The 19,706-nt window shown below is 42.0% G+C and overlaps 1 protein-coding gene across 5 annotated transcripts in view; it reads right to left on the bottom strand.

Annotated features, from left to right (window-relative positions):
• Positions 1-19,706, bottom strand: part of BRD4 (bromodomain containing 4) — a 1,024,368-nt gene that overhangs the window by 897,724 nt on the left and 106,938 nt on the right. For all 5 annotated transcript variants that reach the window (XM_069231688.1, XM_069231690.1, XM_069231691.1 and 2 more), the window contains exon 2: positions 4,934-5,246. In XM_069231688.1, the coding sequence (XP_069087789.1) occupies positions 4,934-5,212 (279 nt within the window). In that variant the 5' untranslated portion in view covers positions 5,213-5,246. The remainder of the gene's footprint in view (positions 1-4,933; positions 5,247-19,706) is intronic.

Raw genomic sequence — 19,706 nt, 5'->3', positions numbered from 1 at the left:
CCTTTATTATTAGGGGTGAGCACGCACTAAGGAAATGTTGTAAGCTTAGGCAGCACTACTGATTGTTCCAGTATAAAAATGTGTACACACATTTGCAAAGTAGAAAAATATGATGTTACGTATAAGGCTCCCAGAAAGGTCTCGGATTTGATTCCCCCACTGTCAGGAATACATTTCAAGCCTTCTCAGTATGGAAAACAATTAGAAAAGAGCTAGTAAAACCCCCCAAAACATGCAAGTGTGTAGTTTTGCAGAAACTCAAAAGGGCATTCCAAACCTGGAACTACTGCTTACTGTTACCTCCAGCACAGTATGTACATCTGTGGAAAGGTGGCAAAATAAGGGATTTGCTAGTATTCAAACCCTACTATAGTATTAGCCCTGGCATAATCAGAGCCTTTAAATAATGATATTGCTCCCATTGTTTGCCACCGCATTACATGGCCCCGAAGGGACAAGTGGATTTTGTTACAGGACAAGTAGATTCATGAAGCAACCTGTCCCACGGACAAGTAGATATTTTATTATTTCCACACCACTGAATAAGCAACTGATACTGAGGACACCATGATATTACATCAAATCTAGTAGTGAGATTTCAAATATGCACACAGAGCAGGAACACAGCCATCAACAATTGACCCAATTTCCTATAGAGCTGAAACTAATACAAGAGTAATAGTCAAGTAGTTCCTGGGTTAAGATTGTTTTTTTTTCCAAAAGTTGACAATTCTTTTTTCACAGGCCTGGCATGGCCCATGGTGATAGGTCATTGGAATTGAGTCTGTCTTTAACACACTGAACAATGCTAGAAGCAGGGTTTTTTTAAGGATGAGCATGGGACAAAAGTCTTCCACAAAGCCTGATTTATTGTTCAGTATATCTGTTAGAATCTCTTCTGCAGAAGTAGGGCAAAGAGGAAAATGATCAGAGCACAACTGATCATTATCTGATCAATCGGCCTCATTACTAAAGGAATTTGGTATGGGCTTGGGGGAACAAAGTCATCACATGAAGGGGGTCAGGCAAAACATAATGGAAGGGTAAACATCTTAAAACACCTGACAATATCCTTACCTGCCTCAATTTAGGAACAAATCAGGCTTTAGGATCAAGCCAATAAACAAATATTGACATTTTAAAACAATGATATACTATGTACAATATCACTTCAAGATGACCGCCCAAGACTGTTTACCTTTTTTTTTTTTTTTAAAAAAAAGGCCCACCAAGTATAGGAGGTGGGATTTTCTTTTACTCTACATCTATTCTTTTAATTTATCCTGCAAAAGCTTCTAGAGTTTGTGTGGGTATTTTATTGTAGGTGGAGGAAAGCAGGAACTATTAAGACATGTAATGCAAGAATAAGAGACCGAATCCATGCATGAAGAGTTAGAGGGCTGGCACTTTCAAGTGATTAAGATGCACTTTTAGTTAAAAGCCAGACCTAGTAGCGCCGCCAATCTTGTGAGGCTTAGGATGATAATCATAACATTCCTGTTTAACTGGCATGCCACAAAAACAAAGTAATATAAGTGTACAGAGACAGAACAGCAATCCAAATTTCTAACATTTATAAATGTAATATGGTAACGATCAAAAAAACTAACTACCCTGAGTCCAGGAGCAAAGAGGTGCAGATTAGACCTTATAGAATGGTGCTGAAAAGTATGCGATGTGAAGGTTAAATGCCAGGAATCCGTCCAAAGCACAGTATAGGCAGTCACAAATGGGCACGGATCACACCACCTTACTTTGTGGGTGGCCTACTCTTCAACTATCTGAACTAATTTCAGTGCTCATGACTCCGATCTTTGATTCCCCTAATTGTTCACAGTTTCTTGCCCAATGTCACACAGTCTCTACCATTCACCTCAGGTTGTGTGGTCATCACACTTCCTTCCTTAATCCTCTGAAAACTGAAAAAGTAGGTTAACTAGCTACCTATAGTACCTTAAAAAAAAGAAGCCTCCATTTTTCCACCACATGCTCTTTTTCATTCACCCAGTATGCAGGAAGGCAATCTTTAATTTCTGCTTTGGATAAAACATTAAACATTTAAGTTCAATAAATCAACCATCCATCTTTTCCAGCCAGAACGAGTCACTGACACTCCTTTCCAGAAGTCTGGACTAGTGCTCTTTTCATTAGCTCATCTACCCATGCCCCCACGTTGGCTCGATTTATAAGGTTACTGTAAGTCACCTCTTCCAGATCCCTTTCCTTCTCAAACCTGTCTAACTAAAGTTTGCACTAGACAGTCACATTTTCATTAACTGTGACTTCACTTTCCATGCAATTCATTTTAATACAAAGTATGCACTTGCTCCTGACCTCTGCTCTCAAATCCTATTCCTGCTTTATACTCATTCAAAATGTAACTTTTACTATTATCACGGAGTGTTGGAAATGGTCGTTTCTGCAGGGTTTCCCCTGTCTTTCTGGCTTCTGACCTCCTAATCCTGTGCTGAATTTCGTTTTTGCTGGTTTTAGGACTCTGGGCACTTTACCAGTGATGGACAGTGCTAACGTGGAATGGCTGTCTAAATTGTATTGGTGAGTGGTTTATCCGTGACTGGTGTATTTCATTTACTAGTAAGTCCCTATTAATGTGCACTGTGTGAACCCAGGCCTTGTAACTCAAATGCTACTAGTGGGCCTGCAGCACTGATTGTGTCACCCACATGAGCAGCCCTGTAAACATTTCTCAGACCTGCCACTGCAGTGTCTATGTGCAGTTTTAACTGCCAGTTTGACCTGGCAAGTGCACCCACTTGCCAGGCCCAAACCTTCCTCTTTACTACATGCAAGTCACTCCTAAGGTAGGCTCAGGGCAACCCCCGGGCAGGGCGCAGTGTATTTAAAAGGTACAACATGTACTGGTGTGTTTTACCTGTCCTGATAATGAAATGCTGCTAAATTCGTTTTTCACTATTGCAAGGCCTATCTCTCCCATAGGTTAACATGGGGATTGCCTTGAAATATCTTTCCCACTGGGAGCAGATAGAGATGTTGAGTTTGGGTCTTTGAACTCACAATTTAAAAATACAATTTAAAAGCCATCTTCACCAAAAGATGTAAGTTTGAAAATGCCACATTTAGAAAGTGGGCATTTTCTTACTTAACCATTCCGTGCCTCTGCATGGCTAGATGACAGTTAGGGTGTTTGTGAGTTCACTCTAGAAAGTCACACAAAGGGAGCTGAGGTGTGCTCTGCATACCCGGATGTGTCTTCCTGCTGGGCTAGAGTGGTGGGAGGAGCTGACTCATGCAACTGAACAGGGTTGTGCCTATCCTTACACAAAGCAGTCTCCAACCCCCTGGTGGACTGTGTCTAGGGCCAGGGCAGGAAAGGCAGGGCCCTGTGCACTACAAAGACGTTCCTATCAAATTTGCGTACTTCAAAAGCAAAAATAAGTACAAGTATTGGACCTCTGAGTCCACAACTTTAGAATCCTTCTGGACTTAGGACATTCTGCCAGGAAGAAGAGCTGGATGCTGCAGGAGGAACTGCCACTCTGCCTGTTGCTTTGTTGTACTGGCCTGCTACTTCTGTCCTGGGAGGGAAGGGACTGGACTTTGCTTTCTGCATCCTGTTTTCAAAGGTTCTCCAAGGGCTTGGATTGAGCTTGCCTCCCTTTAGAAGTCTCAGGGACATCAAAAGACTTCATCTGCAAGCACCTGGGTTCTCTTGCTGAGTCATGACTTGTCAAGTGGTGCTAAATCCAGTTCCTGGGCCCCTTGTTGTGAATTCTGGTGCAACTAAGAAGAAACCAAGCACATCGACTCCAGCATGACTTTGGACCCAGCACTGCTGTGTGCACCGAAGCCGTGGTCCCCGCTGAGTGTCACAATCGACGGTGCAGGCCCGACTCAGCACCTCCAACGTCCAGTCACAGCGCGAGTCCCAAATATCGTGTCACCAACACCCAGGACACCCGACTCAGCCGCAGCACCTGTGGCCTTGTGGTGTGATCACAACATCGCAAAATCAATGCCTGGCATCTTGACCTGCTGGATTCATCGACCCGCCCACCGGGTTGTAAGGAACCAACACCTCGCCACCAATACTGCATCACCTCCCCTGTAAAGGTGAGGAACCAACGCCATGCTCGAACTGCTATACCAATAAGATTTACCATTGCTATACAACATAAAATATGATGCATCTTTATACAATATGAAACAACCAAGCACAATATAAACAGTCCACACTGACTCTAATCAATAATTCAAGAAATGGAAAGGGCATCCCGATGCCAACAGCAGTACGGTACCAAAGATGTGATGAAAATTGCCTAAACAAAAGCATGTAGCATAATATAACAACATGAGCCCAAGTATTGATACTAAAACATGTGTTTCTATGTTTCACTTTTAAACTTTTGGTTTTTATTCATTTCAACAGAGCTAATATTAATAAACAGCTTTTTTTTAAAAAAAAAAAAGCCATCCAGCCTCTAATCTACACTCAAAGTTCTACCTAGATTCAGAAGAACTTTCTTGGTAATCAGTTACTATGAATCTGTGTAACAAAGTTATGAGAATTAATTTTTCAAAATGTAACAAGAAAACATTATCAACTTTACAATGGTTCTCAGCAGTTATCTAAACAACCCTGCCATGAGCTTGTAAAGCTGTCTTAGATCACGCACAACATAGAATAGGGATAGAGTTAAGACAATTGCCAACATCCTATATGCTTCAACCCTTTCCTTCTCCCAAGAGGTGGGGCTCAGGCATTTATCACAATGGGCTGAGAAGATAATGATTTCAGCAGGGATCGAGAAGGGTATCTGCCAGTTACAAGATGACAATGCCAGTTTAAAGATTTCCTAGTAGGTTGCAAGACAAGTTTTCACCATTAACTTCTCTTGTCACACATGATCATAGGTCAAATAAAAAACAACAGTTTTTCAGATGTTTTACTCACAGGAAGGCCAAGCTTGATCGCATCTACTGGCTGCTGGAAAGGCCAGGCAAACTGGTGCTTCCATAATGCCTTCAACACTACTTTGAGGAGATACTGCAGTTGGTTGGTCTGTCGCTTGGGTTTGTTTGGGTTCGAAGTTTCTGGAGGGGGAGGGTTAGTGGGAAGAGCACTGCCTTGCTGAGATGGGGCCTGCGTCGTAGACATTTGTGTTGTTTCAAGTCCGTCCCCCATTACTGATGAGGTTCTTAGTCGTGTGCCAGGCCCACTGTCCGCAGACATACTATTGATCCCATTGCATTCCTCACCATGTATGCTGTAAAGAAATAAGTAGAGAAGTTAGCCGAAGGAAGCATCAATGAAATACAATATTTCACTCTGGGTATACAAATGCAGACAGATACCACCATCAGCACACAAAGGCAATTTACTTTGAGGAAACTGTAAATGTGAATATTTGTCATATACAAGGTCCACCATTTTGAGGTTCAACATGCAGCTACTCGGGACACAATAGAAGATTGAAACACAGAAATGTCAAGGACTCTGTGTAAAACTATTTAACCAGGAATCGTCACTGTTACGTGTCCTCTGTGTGCATTATCTTAACTGTTCAAATATCTAGTCTCTTTTCCACCTTCCTTCAATACTGGGCTTGAGGTTCTACCTAACACAAAGCAACCCTGGCTGGTGGTATGTAAATGTAAGGGGGTGAGATTACGACCTAATAACAAGCTCGGTCTACTTGCAGGCAGGCCCCTGTTTCAGGAGGGCTCAATTCAGAAATATATTCAACTAAGCTAACAGAAGATCCTACTCACACCAACAGAGATACATGTGGAGTACAATGGTGTGGACAGGGTGACTGTCACTAAGATGTCAAGATGTAACATTAGAATTGAAAATGACAGCCCAGTGATCAGGCCACTCAAGGTTACATCTTTTGATACGTATAAGACTGCACAAAACTAATGCCTTCATCATAATAGGAAATAAGCCTACTCGTACCTCACTTCCCTGATGTCAAAGGTCAGTTCATATACAGGGAGGAGTTGGACATAATGCAGAGCATTTTTAACTACAAAAAGTGCTTTCTAGTGTGAGAAGGCTGGTGTAAACCTAAATCAATCAAAAGAACATTTCAAAACAGTTAAACAACTGCTAACTCTTGGAATCGAATCTGAATACCCTGCAGTTCAAGAGTGATGTGACAGAACTGCAGGGTTAATCATTGCAATCATACATAGGTCCCATCCTAGAACTAGGTGTAAATATTTGTCCTACCAAATCCTCATTTACGATGGTTTACAAATGCCCTCTAAAGGAAGTTTAGTGCTGGCATATTAATGAAAACGTACATTGCAACAACTGGGTTTCATACTTATTCAGCATTTCCGCTATGGAAAGAGACTGCTCTTGCGAATATGGTCAATAAATACCAGAATCTTTGTTGCAAATTCATTTTGAAATTCTAGTTATTTTCCAGTTGCCTGAACTGTTTCAACAGGGTGAACCCTCCATTCTGTTGGCTAGAGAGAGACTTCAGTCTGCTTCTATCTTTGCATCCAACGATCAGTTGCAATAACCACAATAAGTGTCTCCTTAATTACTCTGAAATATTGCAATAGGTACCTAATATGTCTTCTGGGAAAACCCCAATCACATTTGGATACTGACAACACCACGAATATGAATGACAGGCACTTTGACAATATTTCTAGCAGCCTCCATCACCAGAAATCATGGTAATTCATCAACTGGCTGCCAAGAAATAATATGCAGCCAAGTTGAAAAAAAAAATATTAAGCTTGTGGGAGAAATTTATTTATTGATCAACTGAAAAATGAATGCAGCAGACACTGATGAGAACTGGGTCCCTATTGGAACGATTTTTAATAGAAGCCTTCACATAGAAAAAACAAGAATTAAAACTGTTTCATTTACTGTAACTAAATATTTGCTACATTCACTACCAATGGATGATGCGGCCAATGTGCACCAAGTTATAGGACAAGTCTGACTCAAGTATGTGGCAAAGGAAATTAAAACCTTGCAGGAAGAAAGACAAAGTACGCTGCACCTTAAGCAATGCATTATGTATCATCATGGTCTATATATTTTAGCCCTAACTAATATGAAACCAGTTACAAACCTGCAATTATGGTTTTGCAGCTTGATACACTTTTAGATTCACATGCTTTGCATAGATTATGTAGCAGTATAACCTGCCATGTGGCAGTGTGTAGAAGAGGGAGAGGAAGCAAAAATATTCCTAAGTACTGCTTGCCCAACTTCAGCCTCTTTACATGATTGTAAATAAATACAGTAAAGCTCTGTGAATGTATGCTCAGGGACCCATGTGGCTGCTCTGCATATTTCTTGCATAGTCACTTTAGGTATAGTAGCTCCTTTCTGCCAGGCAGAGTGCTCCCAGTGTCTATTAAGTAAAGTTTCGTTCATTAGTGAGTAGAATATCTGAATTGTTTGCACAATCCATTTAGCAATAGTATTTTGTTACACTGCCACTAGGCCACTACCTGAATGCTTTTACGAAGAACTGCTGTATTTTCTGGATGTCCTGGATGCCTTCTATGTTATGAATAACTGCCTTCATGACATCTATGGTGTGTAAGGTCCTTTCTGCTACATTTGACTGCTTCTTCGAAAAGGGTGGTATAGCTTACTTGTCTAGTTTATGTGGAAGGGTGAAATGACAGCAAGAATTTCAGGTGTATTCTCATTATCACCCTATCCTTGTGTATGGATAAGTCAGGCCCTTGTACAGTTAGTGCTTGCAGGTCGCTCACCCTTCTCTGTGACGTGATTGCTACCCAAAAGATGTGTTTTAGTGTAAGGTGTCTGATCATGGATTTATGCATGGGTTCAAAAGGTGCTTTCATTAATCCAGGTCAAACTAAGTCAGGGTTCCACTTGGTATGGGAGGTGGACATCAGTTCCTGAGTAAGGAAAAGCCTTTTTGCACCATCCATGAATCTTGATTAATGGAACTGAGAAAATGTGTTTTGGTGTGCAGCTCTTTTAGGTAAGCTGTAATGGTTGAAAATCTACACCTAATGAAGATTATAAAAGTTTACATTTTGTCAGTTTTGTAAGGTACTTATGACCGTATCTTAATAAACGTGTGTTGAATCTTGTTATTTTGACAACATGTTGTATATACTTTCCACCTGAAAGCGTAGCATTTTCTAGTGGCTGTTCTCCACACCTCTTTCAGGATAGATTGTGTAGCCTTCAGTAGTTAGGCATTTGAAACCAGTTGATTCAAGAGCCATACTCTCAACTGCATTGCTCCAGGGTTTGGGTGGAATACTTTCCCTTCTTCGTTGGTTAAAGTGCCCTGTTTAGGGGAATCTTGACATACTGGTCTTATTTGTAGTAGGTGTGAGAACCATGGTTGGCAAGTCCAATTTGGAGCAATGTGAATCACTGACATGTGGGAGATTTTGAACTTCTTCAGAACTAATGGGAAGAAAGAGTGAGAGAGTGAGTGCAAGAGTGAGAGAGAGTCCAGGGGCGTTGGTCTGCAAGTTTTCCGTACAAATTTATCAGTGGATGAACTCCCCAGGAAGTGTGGATGGTAGTTTCTGGATGCAAAGTATTGGCATTTTATGTTTTCTGGTGTTACAAAGAGGTCTACCTCTGACTTCTCCCATTGTTGGAAAAGTGTGTACACTATAGATTGTTTTACTTTCCAGTGAAGAACAACTTGTATGCTTGGCTCTTCAACTTCCACTCCTGGGAAATAGTATGCTATTAGTGAAATGTCTTTTGTGATGGACTAACTCAAGATATTCTGCGCAAACTTTGAGACTGGGTATATTATGCACCCACTTGTTTGTTGGGAAAACATTGCAGTTGTGTTGTCGGTTAATATCTGTACCATCTTTCTGTGCACCAAGCTCTGGAAAGCTCTAGAAAGCTTTTAGTGGCAGAAAACGAATTTTCAATTACAGGAAGCTGATGTGGCAGGTTGCCTCCTATTTGGACAACAAACCCCTTTTCCAGAGTGTATCCATGTGAGCACATTTCCTATGTGTGAGGTGTCCATGGTAAAAACGGGTTGTGGTAGTGGAGCTGTCAAAGGCCTCCCCTTCAGCAGATTTACTGCATTCCAAAATATCAGTCCCTTTCTGACTTTGGCAGTTACAACCACTAGACCTTTCCAACTGCCTGAGGCCCAAGTCTTTCTTTCCTGGTAGGATGGGAAGTTTCTTTGGCTCCTTCAACAACATGTTTTCATGGCAACAATGGCTTGGCCTCCTCTGGGTTTACAGTTTTGCTTGAAGACTTGAGCTTATTCCTCTTGGCTTAAGCATGTGTGACTTATCTTTAGACACCTCTGATTGTTTTCAACCATGCTGTACTGTGGGTTGAGGGAAAGGGTACTGTCAAACATTTCCCCAGGGGCCAAAACGTAAGGTCTGTGAAGTGACTGAGGGTCACATTAATGCCAGCAGGGTGATCTTTGGGGGCTGAGGATAAGGTGGTTGTGCAGTAACAAAGCACAAACATAGTGTGGACTAAGTCATGGAGTTACATGTAGGCTTTCACACCATACTTACCTCTAAATTAAGACCCCAGTCTCTAGAATAGACACAGATTTGCAAGCACCAACTTATGCTGTATCTGAATTGCTATCCCCCACCACACCCTGGAATAAGCCCTCTCTGTTTGCTATTGCTAACTTTGTTAAGTCAAGTACGAAGAAAAAGCTTAGGCCTCACAATTTCCTTATGTTTTTAGTCTCTTATCTTTAAACTTTAGGAATGCTGTGAGTGCTACTAAAAAATCCTTAACAATGACCCCTCCAGCCCCCTCTCCCCCACCAACACACACACACACACACACACACTGTGCAATTCACTTAAATGGGCAGACAAAACACCTAATCTCCACTGCTAGACATAGTACAGTGGAAAAGGTTTAGCCATGTCACTAGGAGACCTAATATGTATTATTGGCTTTACCACTGTGATAACAGATGCTGGATGTAAATTCTACTTAGTCTCGTCGAGTACCACAACACAGTGGTATTTCTCTGGTGAGAGTAGTCCCCAAGTTTCACTATCAGAACTCCTCACACCCCAGTTCTTGTGTAATGAGCAAGATGGAAACTATGGAACCAGAAGGCATGGCAGTGTGTGGTAAGAAAAACGGACTGTAACCCAACAATCAGTGGAATTTTGCCCATGAAGGAGAGAACACCAAGTCTCGTAATCCACCCACTGAAATTAAGTGTAGCGAGTAAGCTATGGACCTATTAACAAAGATTTCTGCACTGCTGTACTTGTGCTCCTGTACCCTGTTCCACCAAATCCTTTGCGATGGGCCGGTCATGTCCTTCATCCATCTTTGCCCCCTCAGCTGAAGATTCTCTTAAAATATCAAGTGTAAAGCGAGCCAGGCAATCATGTGGCTTATGTCTGCCAACCACACTCTAACTTCCTGCGCCAAGAACTACAGATAGATTATTAACTTTGATGTACTTTGAGAGGAGGAACCGGGATACCCATCTAGTGGCTGAATTGCAGCAATTGCGGAATCATGCAATTCCAGTGCCACAAAAATACCCTCAAGTATCTAACATTCAGGAACAGTTACATAATATGCTTTAAAATTACAAATAGCTGGCTGGTAAGTGGAGGAATGAAATGAACAATTAGTAAGTTTAGTGTTATGGTAGCCAACAGTGGGTTAAATGGAACAGTCCCTGCAAAAAGTACAAAATGGCTCACTAAAAAAAATAAAAAAATAAAAATAAAAATAATAAAAATAAAAATAAAAATAAAAAAAATAAAAATAAAAATAAAAATAAAAATAATAATAATAATAATAATAATAATAATAATAATAATAATAATAATAATAATAATAATAATAATAATAATAAAGCCTTTGAGCTACCTTGAGGCCTACAAGCCTAGGTTTATCCAAATAAGACCTCCACAGTCCTCATTTACTGGGCCAACACATCCTTTACATCTGAAACGGAGGATGTGGGAAGACTTTCACTAGTTTGGGGCATCAAATCTTAAACACATTCCCTAAGCATCAATAACTATAGCAATTTCACATTACTGCTTAAAAATTGGCCACCACAGTTACTGATTTTCAGTCAAATAAGGATTGTCCAGTGCCTACAGACATTTTTGTGTAGTTGCTATATAATTGCATTTAATAAATCAGGGGTACTCACATTATTTCTTACAAAGGTGTGAATCAAAAAAAAAAAAAACATGGTTTGGCATCAGATCGAAGGCTACATTGACCAGTGTTCCTAATTTCAGTGGGGTTCTCAACATACATTTATTTGTTCTTAAATGTCAATGATGAATTTATCAACAAAATCATCTAAGAAAAGACCACTTTATGAAAGGAAGGAAGCATTATTCTACCTGGTATTCTTTCTGGGACAAATAGAGCCAAGTCATTATTTTTTCTGTTATTTTGTTTTATTTTGAACTGATCAAATACACATTGAAAATCAGCACATCAAGGTGTGTCACATTTGGGGAGAGACAGATCCAAAGTAGCTCATTTTAGAGAGAGATTTATTGACTATGAGAGGACATCCAAAAGTGTGTTCTATTAGAAAGTCGGAGTCTGATGTCCTTCACACTACATGGTGGGTACTTGTTTAAGTCGCTTAATTGAGACTTTTGTTTCAGGGGTGCATGAAGTGGGTCAATTTCAGCCTGTCCATGCTCTTGTCTGAGGTTTTGCCAGATTGCATTCCATCACTGTGTGTCTTTCCATTAGGCCATTATTCGCTGGAAGTATGTCAAGGTAACCAGTTTTGTACCTACAGTGTGGCTTGTGAAGGCCTAATTACAGATTTTTTTTGTTTGTTTCTTTGTGATGATCCACTGTTTGGCAAAAATATTGGATGCGTTACTTTGGTCCACAGACTTCTGTTTGTGGGATTTTACTTACAATGCTGGAGGCACACTTGGAAGAAAAGGCAACAGGATGCCAAAATAATTTGTGTATCCACTGTCTGCTTGCTGGACCAACCATGCTTTCTCTGCCAAACTTCTATGCCTGTGTTTGTAAAGGATAGTGAAGCGGCTTCAATTTGGATTTTGGAGTTAGATATAGGATGACAGCAGCAGTACCACAGTACACTACACAAACACACAATTCTCAAAGTTTCATGTTGCATAAGACTCATCAAATATCCAAAGTGGGTAGGATGGACCCGGGGAGCTTTTATCCCATTTGTCAGTGGCTGCCATGAAGTCATTTTCACTCACTAGCTTGTGCCAGGTATAAGTGTGGCATCTTCAGGGACCCACTTGCAACACTTCTTGGACTTGCAGAAAATCAGAAGAAAATTCAATAGTTGAGGAAGAATAGAAGAGGACTGGACCTGTCTGGGACCTGAAAGGAACCCTGAAGGGCAGAACCTGTCCTTCTTGTACCCAGGACAAAATAATGCACTGCAATGGTCGTAATGTGGACCACCTCTTCAGGCTACAGGGATACGACAAGCTACAAGAGGCAACTGTCTAGCCAACCAGTGGCAAGTGGACTATGCGGATGGCCTCTGCCTGACAAACAGCGAGTCTCTAAGTGCCTTCCCTGAGGTTCTGAAGAAGTGGGGAAATATCAGAAATATACTCCTGGGTTGTCGGGTGGGACTTAAAGAACTAAGTCAGAAGATGAAATCTTTAACAAAGACGAACCTGGGCAGTACCAGACCCTTGTGAGGTTACAAACCTGAAACTGGGAGGGCAAAAAAAGGGGGGGGGGGGGGGGGGATGAGTCACGTTTTTTTTTTTGTTGCTGATGCCTGCATTCCTGCTGTATTTAGTTCCCTGGATTTTATAGCAACTTTTAATACAGTCAATGACTCTGCTCTTTTCCTCTGGTTTGGCAATTCTCAATCTCCAAAATCCTTTATGATGGCTTGGGCCTCTTTTGAGGCCTCAGAAATACACTACCATTGTGAGGTGCCCCAAGGCTCAATTTAATTCCTGCAGCTTTTTAATCTCTATAGTATTCCTTTAAACCATTTAACAGAGACGCTTGGTTCAATTTTTTCCGAACATTCATGATACACAGATCGTTGTTAAAGACTACCCTCTCAGCGCTGTGGCTAACCTCCATGACTGCAGTTAATAATAAGAGCTGGAGGAGCAGAAATTCTTTTAAAATGATTAGGAGCAAAACAAAAATATTATGTACCCTAAAACTCACTGAGCTCCTGACCTGTTCCTATTGACCCTCTACATTAGGCTCAGCCTCTCCTCAATTGGAAGTGGTGAAATACTCAGGCGTTAGTGAAGATTTTGCACTAACTGTTCCCAAACAGGTTTCAGCAGCGGTCTAACATTGTATTTTCCACCAACAAACTTTGAGCCATGTACTTTTTTCTTTTCATTTCCTTTTAAAAGATTCAAACCCTGAACACTTTTGTATCATCATGCTAGTATTATTGTAACGCTCCCTAAATTTCCTTGTTTTAATCTTTAATTTATAAATTACAGCTGATCCAGCATTATGCAACCAGACTAGTGAGTAATGTGAATTGTAGAAGTCACATTTCTCTTGTTTTATCTTCTTTACACTGATTTCCAGTGAAGGAGTATGTTGTTTTTAAACCACTGTCTGGTCATAAAAAAAAAAAATAGATCACCTCTTCAGTGTCCTGTTAAATGGTGCCTTCTCGGTCACTGAGATCCACAAACATATGTCTCTCCTTCAGTTACCAAAATCTTGCCTAAAAACTATGGGGTTAAGACCATTCTGTACTGCACATAGAGCCAGGTAAAATTAGCTTCCTCTATATCTTTGCTCAGCTCGGAACCAAATTTTAGAAGGCTAAACCAGTTTGGTGAGTTAAAATGTGTGGTGGGTGGTTTCTTAGTTGGTGTTTCTTGTTTTGCCTTAAAAGCCTTATACTTTATGAGGGAAACCTCTTCATCCCTACAGAAACACCAAAGCATTACATGCCCCTTGCCTGAGTAGAGCAACAAATACACACCCGCTGATAACTGATGACATCCATCACATGCCTCATCTGGAATTTCTTGGGACTCAACGATGGGCATGCCTACTGCATACATACTTCAGACACCACATAGATATCTGCGTTCCCCGAGAGCTGCATTTGACCCCAGCAACTGACCCTCACCTTCGGACCCGGTGCACTGCGGAGACGCAAGCCTCCCTTATACTTCAACTATCACTCGGGGCACAGATAAACTCCCTTGCAAGAGACTATGCTGGTGCATTTGACAAACCACATACGACACAGATGCAGATGTGACGCTGCATAATTTATCATTAATCCTAGCCTCGGTCCAAGGACCCAATTCGGTCTGCCCAGTGTATTCTGCGGAGATCTGGTGCTTAATCACCACAATAGGCCCCTGGCACTGTTCTAAGGGGTGGTGACTTCAACGTAATCCTGGATCACGCTGCAAATAGATCCAGCGACACTAGACTGCTACACCCTCGTGCAGCTGCTCAACTTTGTGCACATACATGCAACAACTGTCTGGTGTTCCATTAGTACTGAGGACACCTGGATCATTTCCACACAACACCTGGACAAGAATAGACTACTGGCTGCTTACACAGGATGCCCTAACTTGAACCACTAATCCCACTCACCTCCCCAGAACTCTTCCCAATCATGCACCAGTAATACTGGATATCACACTCCCTTCCCTTGATTAAAAATAAGGGAATGTATGGTTGCACCCGTGGTGCTCTGATAATGGTCAAGGTAAGGCTACCTAGAGTTGACAGCAATTTCTGTTTCTGCGCTTGAGTACTTCAAATCTTCCTATAGCTTGAACTTTATGTTTCCGGTGTACAAATAAGATTGTCATTCATTATTAGAGTTACATGGCTGTTGTCCACGCCATTCACTATCCCATAGATATGTCAAATATTCAGCTAATCAAACAATGGCTTGCCAATTCCATATAAAAAACATTGTTCTAATATCACCACCATGTTATGACATTAATCCTTTCAGAAAACTACACCATGACATTATGTTGTCCAGTTACATAGTTCTTTCAATACTTGAATAAAGAAAACATAACACACTCTCATTCTAAAATAACAAGGATGACAGAGTAATCTGTGTATTGGATGCATGTGACATTCTCTGGCAATCAAAAGCAAGCAGTTATCAAATAATAGCTTGCAGTACTACATGACTGTTAAAAAAAGGGGTCTCTAGTTAGCAGTCAGTTTGCACCCTGTTGAAGTAGGGACCCTCACTCTACTCAGGATAAAGGAGATACCCGCTCAGATAACCCCTGCTCACCCTCTTGGTAGCTTGGCATGAGCAGTTAGGCCTATCTCAGAAGCAATGTGTAAAGCATTTGCACATGACATACAGTATTAAGTGAAAACACTACAAAAGGACACCACACCAGTTTCAGAAAAATAGCCAATATTTATCTGTGTAAAACAAGACCAAAACGATAAAAATCCAACATACAGTGTTAAAGATATGAATTTTGCAAGATTTACTCAAAAATACGGTCCCTTGAAGTCGACAGCTCCACCTGGGGCTATCCCGCCATCACAAAACCAACAGTTCAAGCCAGCTGCGGCTTTGCAGGCCAGCTACGGTGTCAGAAGACCCACAAAACAGTTCCTTTGGAATTGCAGGGTGCCATGATCCTCGCGGTGAGCTCCAGAGAGCGGTGTCGCTGATGTTGCGTTGCGGGTTGCGGAGTCGGCGCGAGGGTCGTCGGGCCCTTGAAGTCACACGCGTTGCAGATCGAACTCCGGACTGATGAAGTCAGGACTGCTGGAGTTGATGGTGTCAGGGCTGCGATGCTAAGTGGGACAATGTGACGTGCGGTGCCCTCAGGTCACAGTGCACGCAGCGGCTCGGTGATGCAATCCATCGGCGTTAGTGAGACCAGGGCTGCGGTGTTAAGCGGGGTGGTGCGACGTGTGATGTCACCAGGTCACAGTGCAGGCAGCGGCGGTGTCGTTGCTGACGCGCTTTCGTCGGTAGGCCCAGGCCAGTGGGACGGGACGGTGCTTCGTGACCCTCACGAGCGGTGTCCACAGGCCCCAGTGCGGGCCGGGATGCCTGATGACTACACTGGAGTCGATGATGCTGGCGTCAGGGGACTGGGGCTGCGGTGGGGGACGGGACGGTGCTTCATGTACCTCACAACAAGTGTCTACAGGCCACGGTGCAGGCAGCTCTACCGGTGTCAGCAGGAGTGGCGTTGTGGGAGATGCCCACGCTACAGTGTGAGCAGGTGATGCCGGAGTGTGGGGCCCAGAGGTCGCTGTGCAAGCAGCGGCTCGGTGAAGTTGTTTGATGATGGCGCCTGTGAGATCAGGGTCTTGGTACGGAGCAGGGCAGTGCGGCTCCGTGCAGTGTCAACAGGTCATGGTGCAGGTCAGCATTGCACGGCATCGCAGTGGTTTTTCTCCTTGAACAGCACAAAACACAGTGTTCCCAGTGGTGTAAGAAGTTGAAACTGAAGTCTTTGATATCCCTGAGACTTCCAACAAAAGGCAAGCTCTACTCCAAGCCCTTGGAGAACTTTCTCAAGCAGGATACACAGCAAAGTTCACACTTTTTACTCTTTTCTGGCAGAAGCAGCAACTGCAGTCCAGCAAAGCAACACAGCAAAGGGGTAGTACTCCTCCAGCTCTTCCTCTTGTTTCCAGAAAGATTCTCAAACTCTGGAGTTTTGGGTCTTCTTCTTATACCCCTTTCTGCCTTTGAAGTTGGCAAACTTCAAAGCAAAGTCTTACATGTTTGCAAGATCCGTCCTTGTCCAGGCCACACCAGGGGGTCGGAGACTGCATTGTTTGAGGGCATGCCCAGTCTCTTTCAGGTGTGAGTGACCACTCCTCCCCTCCCTTCCAGCACAGATGACTCATCAGGATATGCAGGCTACACCCCAGCCCCTTTGTGTCACTGTCTAGAGAGAATTCACAACAGCCCAACTGTCACACTGACCCAGATGGGCAACCCACAAACAGGCAGAGTCACAGACTGGATTAAGCAAGAAAATGTCTACTTTCTAGAAGTGGCATTTTCAAACTAAAAATCTAAAAACCAACTTCACTAAAAGATGTATTTTTAAATTGTGAGTTCAGAGACCCTAAACTCCATATTTCCATCTGCTCCCAAAGGGAATCCGCTTTAAAGTTATTTAAAGGCAGCCGCCATGTTAACCTATGAGAGAGATAGGCATTGCAACAGTGAAAACCAAATTTGGCAGTATTTCACTGTTAGGACATGCAAAACACACCAGTACAAGTCCTACCTTAAACATACACTGCACCCTGCCCATGGGCTACGTAGGGCCTACCTTAGGCGTACCTTACATGCATAAAAAGGGAAGGTTTAGGGCTGGCAAGTGGGTACACTTCCCAAGTCGAATTGGCAGTTTAAAACTGCACACAGACACTGCAGTGGCAGGTCTGAGCCATGGTTACAGGGCTACTAATGTGGGTGGCACAACCAGTGCTGCAGGCCCACTAGTAGCATTTGATTTTCAGGCCCTGAGCACCTCTAGTGCACCTTACTAGGGACTTACCAGTAAATCAAATATGCCAGTCATGGATAAACCAATCAACAGTACAATTTACACAGAGAGCATATGCACTTTAGCACTGTTTTAGCAGTGGTAAAGTGCCCAGAGTCCTAAAGCCAACAAATACTGGGCATAAAAATTAGGAGGAAGGAGGCAAATAGGTTGTGGATGACCTTGCAAAAAGAGCCAGGTGCCACCATGACAACTGTGCAAACTTTCCAATCTCGCCATTCACCAATGAACACACAGTTATAATGCGGAAAAGCATAGTGCTGGGCAAGTGTGCACAAAATAATATTGTTATACTTAGCGATTCTCGGACTTCAAATACAGCACTCCAGGCAGCTTCCTCACCGTATGCTCAATTAACTGTAACAGATCACAATTCCCCCAAAGATTATAGACAACTGTATTCTTTGTAATAGATCAATATTCCAAAGAAGCTATTTTGCTATTTTATTGCACAAAACTACAGAAGAACTTCTCTTCATAAGGCATACCCAGCCTCTTTATAATAGCAATCTAATTACACTCTAATATACTATGCTGTTATTATAATTCCGCATGTATCTGTCCTCGAAAGCCTTGCCTTTCCTTCATACCGATACCAACTTTAAAATTGTCCCCAGCATTTCTCTGGTTTAAATAGCTGGTAGAAAAGGCCATTAGCTCAATTAAGGTTAATTGAATGCTTCAAAACTCCAAGGGATCAACCACCACACACAAATCCCATAGTGAACTTATTCTTTTGAAGAGAACTTACTAAATGTCTGATCTGACATCATTTTAACCCATAGCAAATTCACCCGCTTGGTGCCGTTAAATGTCAACTAAGGTTAGACAAAGATAAAAATGAAATCTTGAGAGTAAAGAAAAAAATGACCCACAACTCAAGTGTGATTCAAGGGTAGTGTCACATTTTTGGTCTGTGTTTTTTTTTTTTTTTTTTTTTTTACTTTTAATTGTAACACGTTTCTGCTTAGAGAGTAGGTTAGCATTCACTGATCAGAAAGAAATGAGTTCACAAGATATTAGTGTGGAAAATCTATTGCTTCATCAAAGGTCTTATGGAAAGTTTGGTTGTTCTCCTCTTGTTCCCCTTGGAGTACCTCTGAGGTATAAGGATCTTATTACGGATTGAGCACCAACAGCTTATGATAATAAGTGAGCAGAATTTGAGGTTTTGATCTCCAGGAGTGACATAGAATGAGTATACTAAAAAACGTATTTACATTATTTTCTTTTTTTCTTTTTACTTTGAATTACTATTTGACAATTTAAAACGTTAATGGCCTCATGGCTTTGATGATAATCTTGTACTTGGATGCAAATTCTTGCAGTGAATAATTGAGGTTGTTGGTAGCCTGTGTAGATAAGAGAATGGTTATATGGTTGTGGATGATGATGATGATAGTTATGAAATGGATAAGAGTGATCAGTGGGTGTGGACTGTGAAGGATATTAATTCATTTATTTTGGTTAACTTTGCGAATTAGGACTGTGTTCAGGACTGAGCATTAAGTACTCATGATGTTTAGTGAGCGGAGTATGAGGCTTTGATCTCTAGAAGTTAACTAGGATGAGTCTATTAAGAAAAGCTGCAGATCAATAAAAAAACGGAATGATTACTTACCAGTAGGAGTAGTTTTGTAGCCTGAAGAGTTTTCTGGATTCACATGCGGTGCATTATTCTGCCATCTAGTGGTTGGGTCCGGAATTGTGCATTTCTTTTTTTTTTGTTTTTTGGGCGCCGTCGACCACCATTTGGTGTTTGGTCCATCCCCTGCATGACATCAGACGACGACGCGGACATGCATGCACATGGTAGCCATCGTCGGACGCTTTTTTTGTTGTGTCCTTTTCTTTGTCCCCTTTTTAGGTTCGGCGCACAAGCGCTATAGCCTCCTGTAATATCTCTGTGGGCTTTTAACCAAGCCCACCGCACGCTCATCAGTTTTGTTGGTTTGTGGGCTTGTCTTTAAAAAAATTGCTTGTCTTTATTTGTCAAAAGCATGCATACATCATGCCTTTTCTGGTGTTGAGCCCTCCTCAAGCGCACTGGCCAACTGCTGAAAACATACGAGGCTCCATGTTTTCAGCATGGTTTCTGGACACTTTTTCTTAGTATTTGCTATGCAGCGTGATCTCGCTGCAAGCTTGCCGGTAAGTTTGACTGGGAGCGAACTTCTGTTTCATTTTGTTTGCTCCTTCACGCTCTT

The sequence above is a fragment of the Pleurodeles waltl genome, chromosome 4_2 (genome assembly GCF_031143425.1).
Source record: "Pleurodeles waltl isolate 20211129_DDA chromosome 4_2, aPleWal1.hap1.20221129, whole genome shotgun sequence".
Taxonomy (NCBI): Eukaryota; Metazoa; Chordata; class Amphibia; order Caudata; family Salamandridae; genus Pleurodeles; species Pleurodeles waltl.
This window is presented reverse-complemented; position numbering and strand designations above follow the sequence as displayed.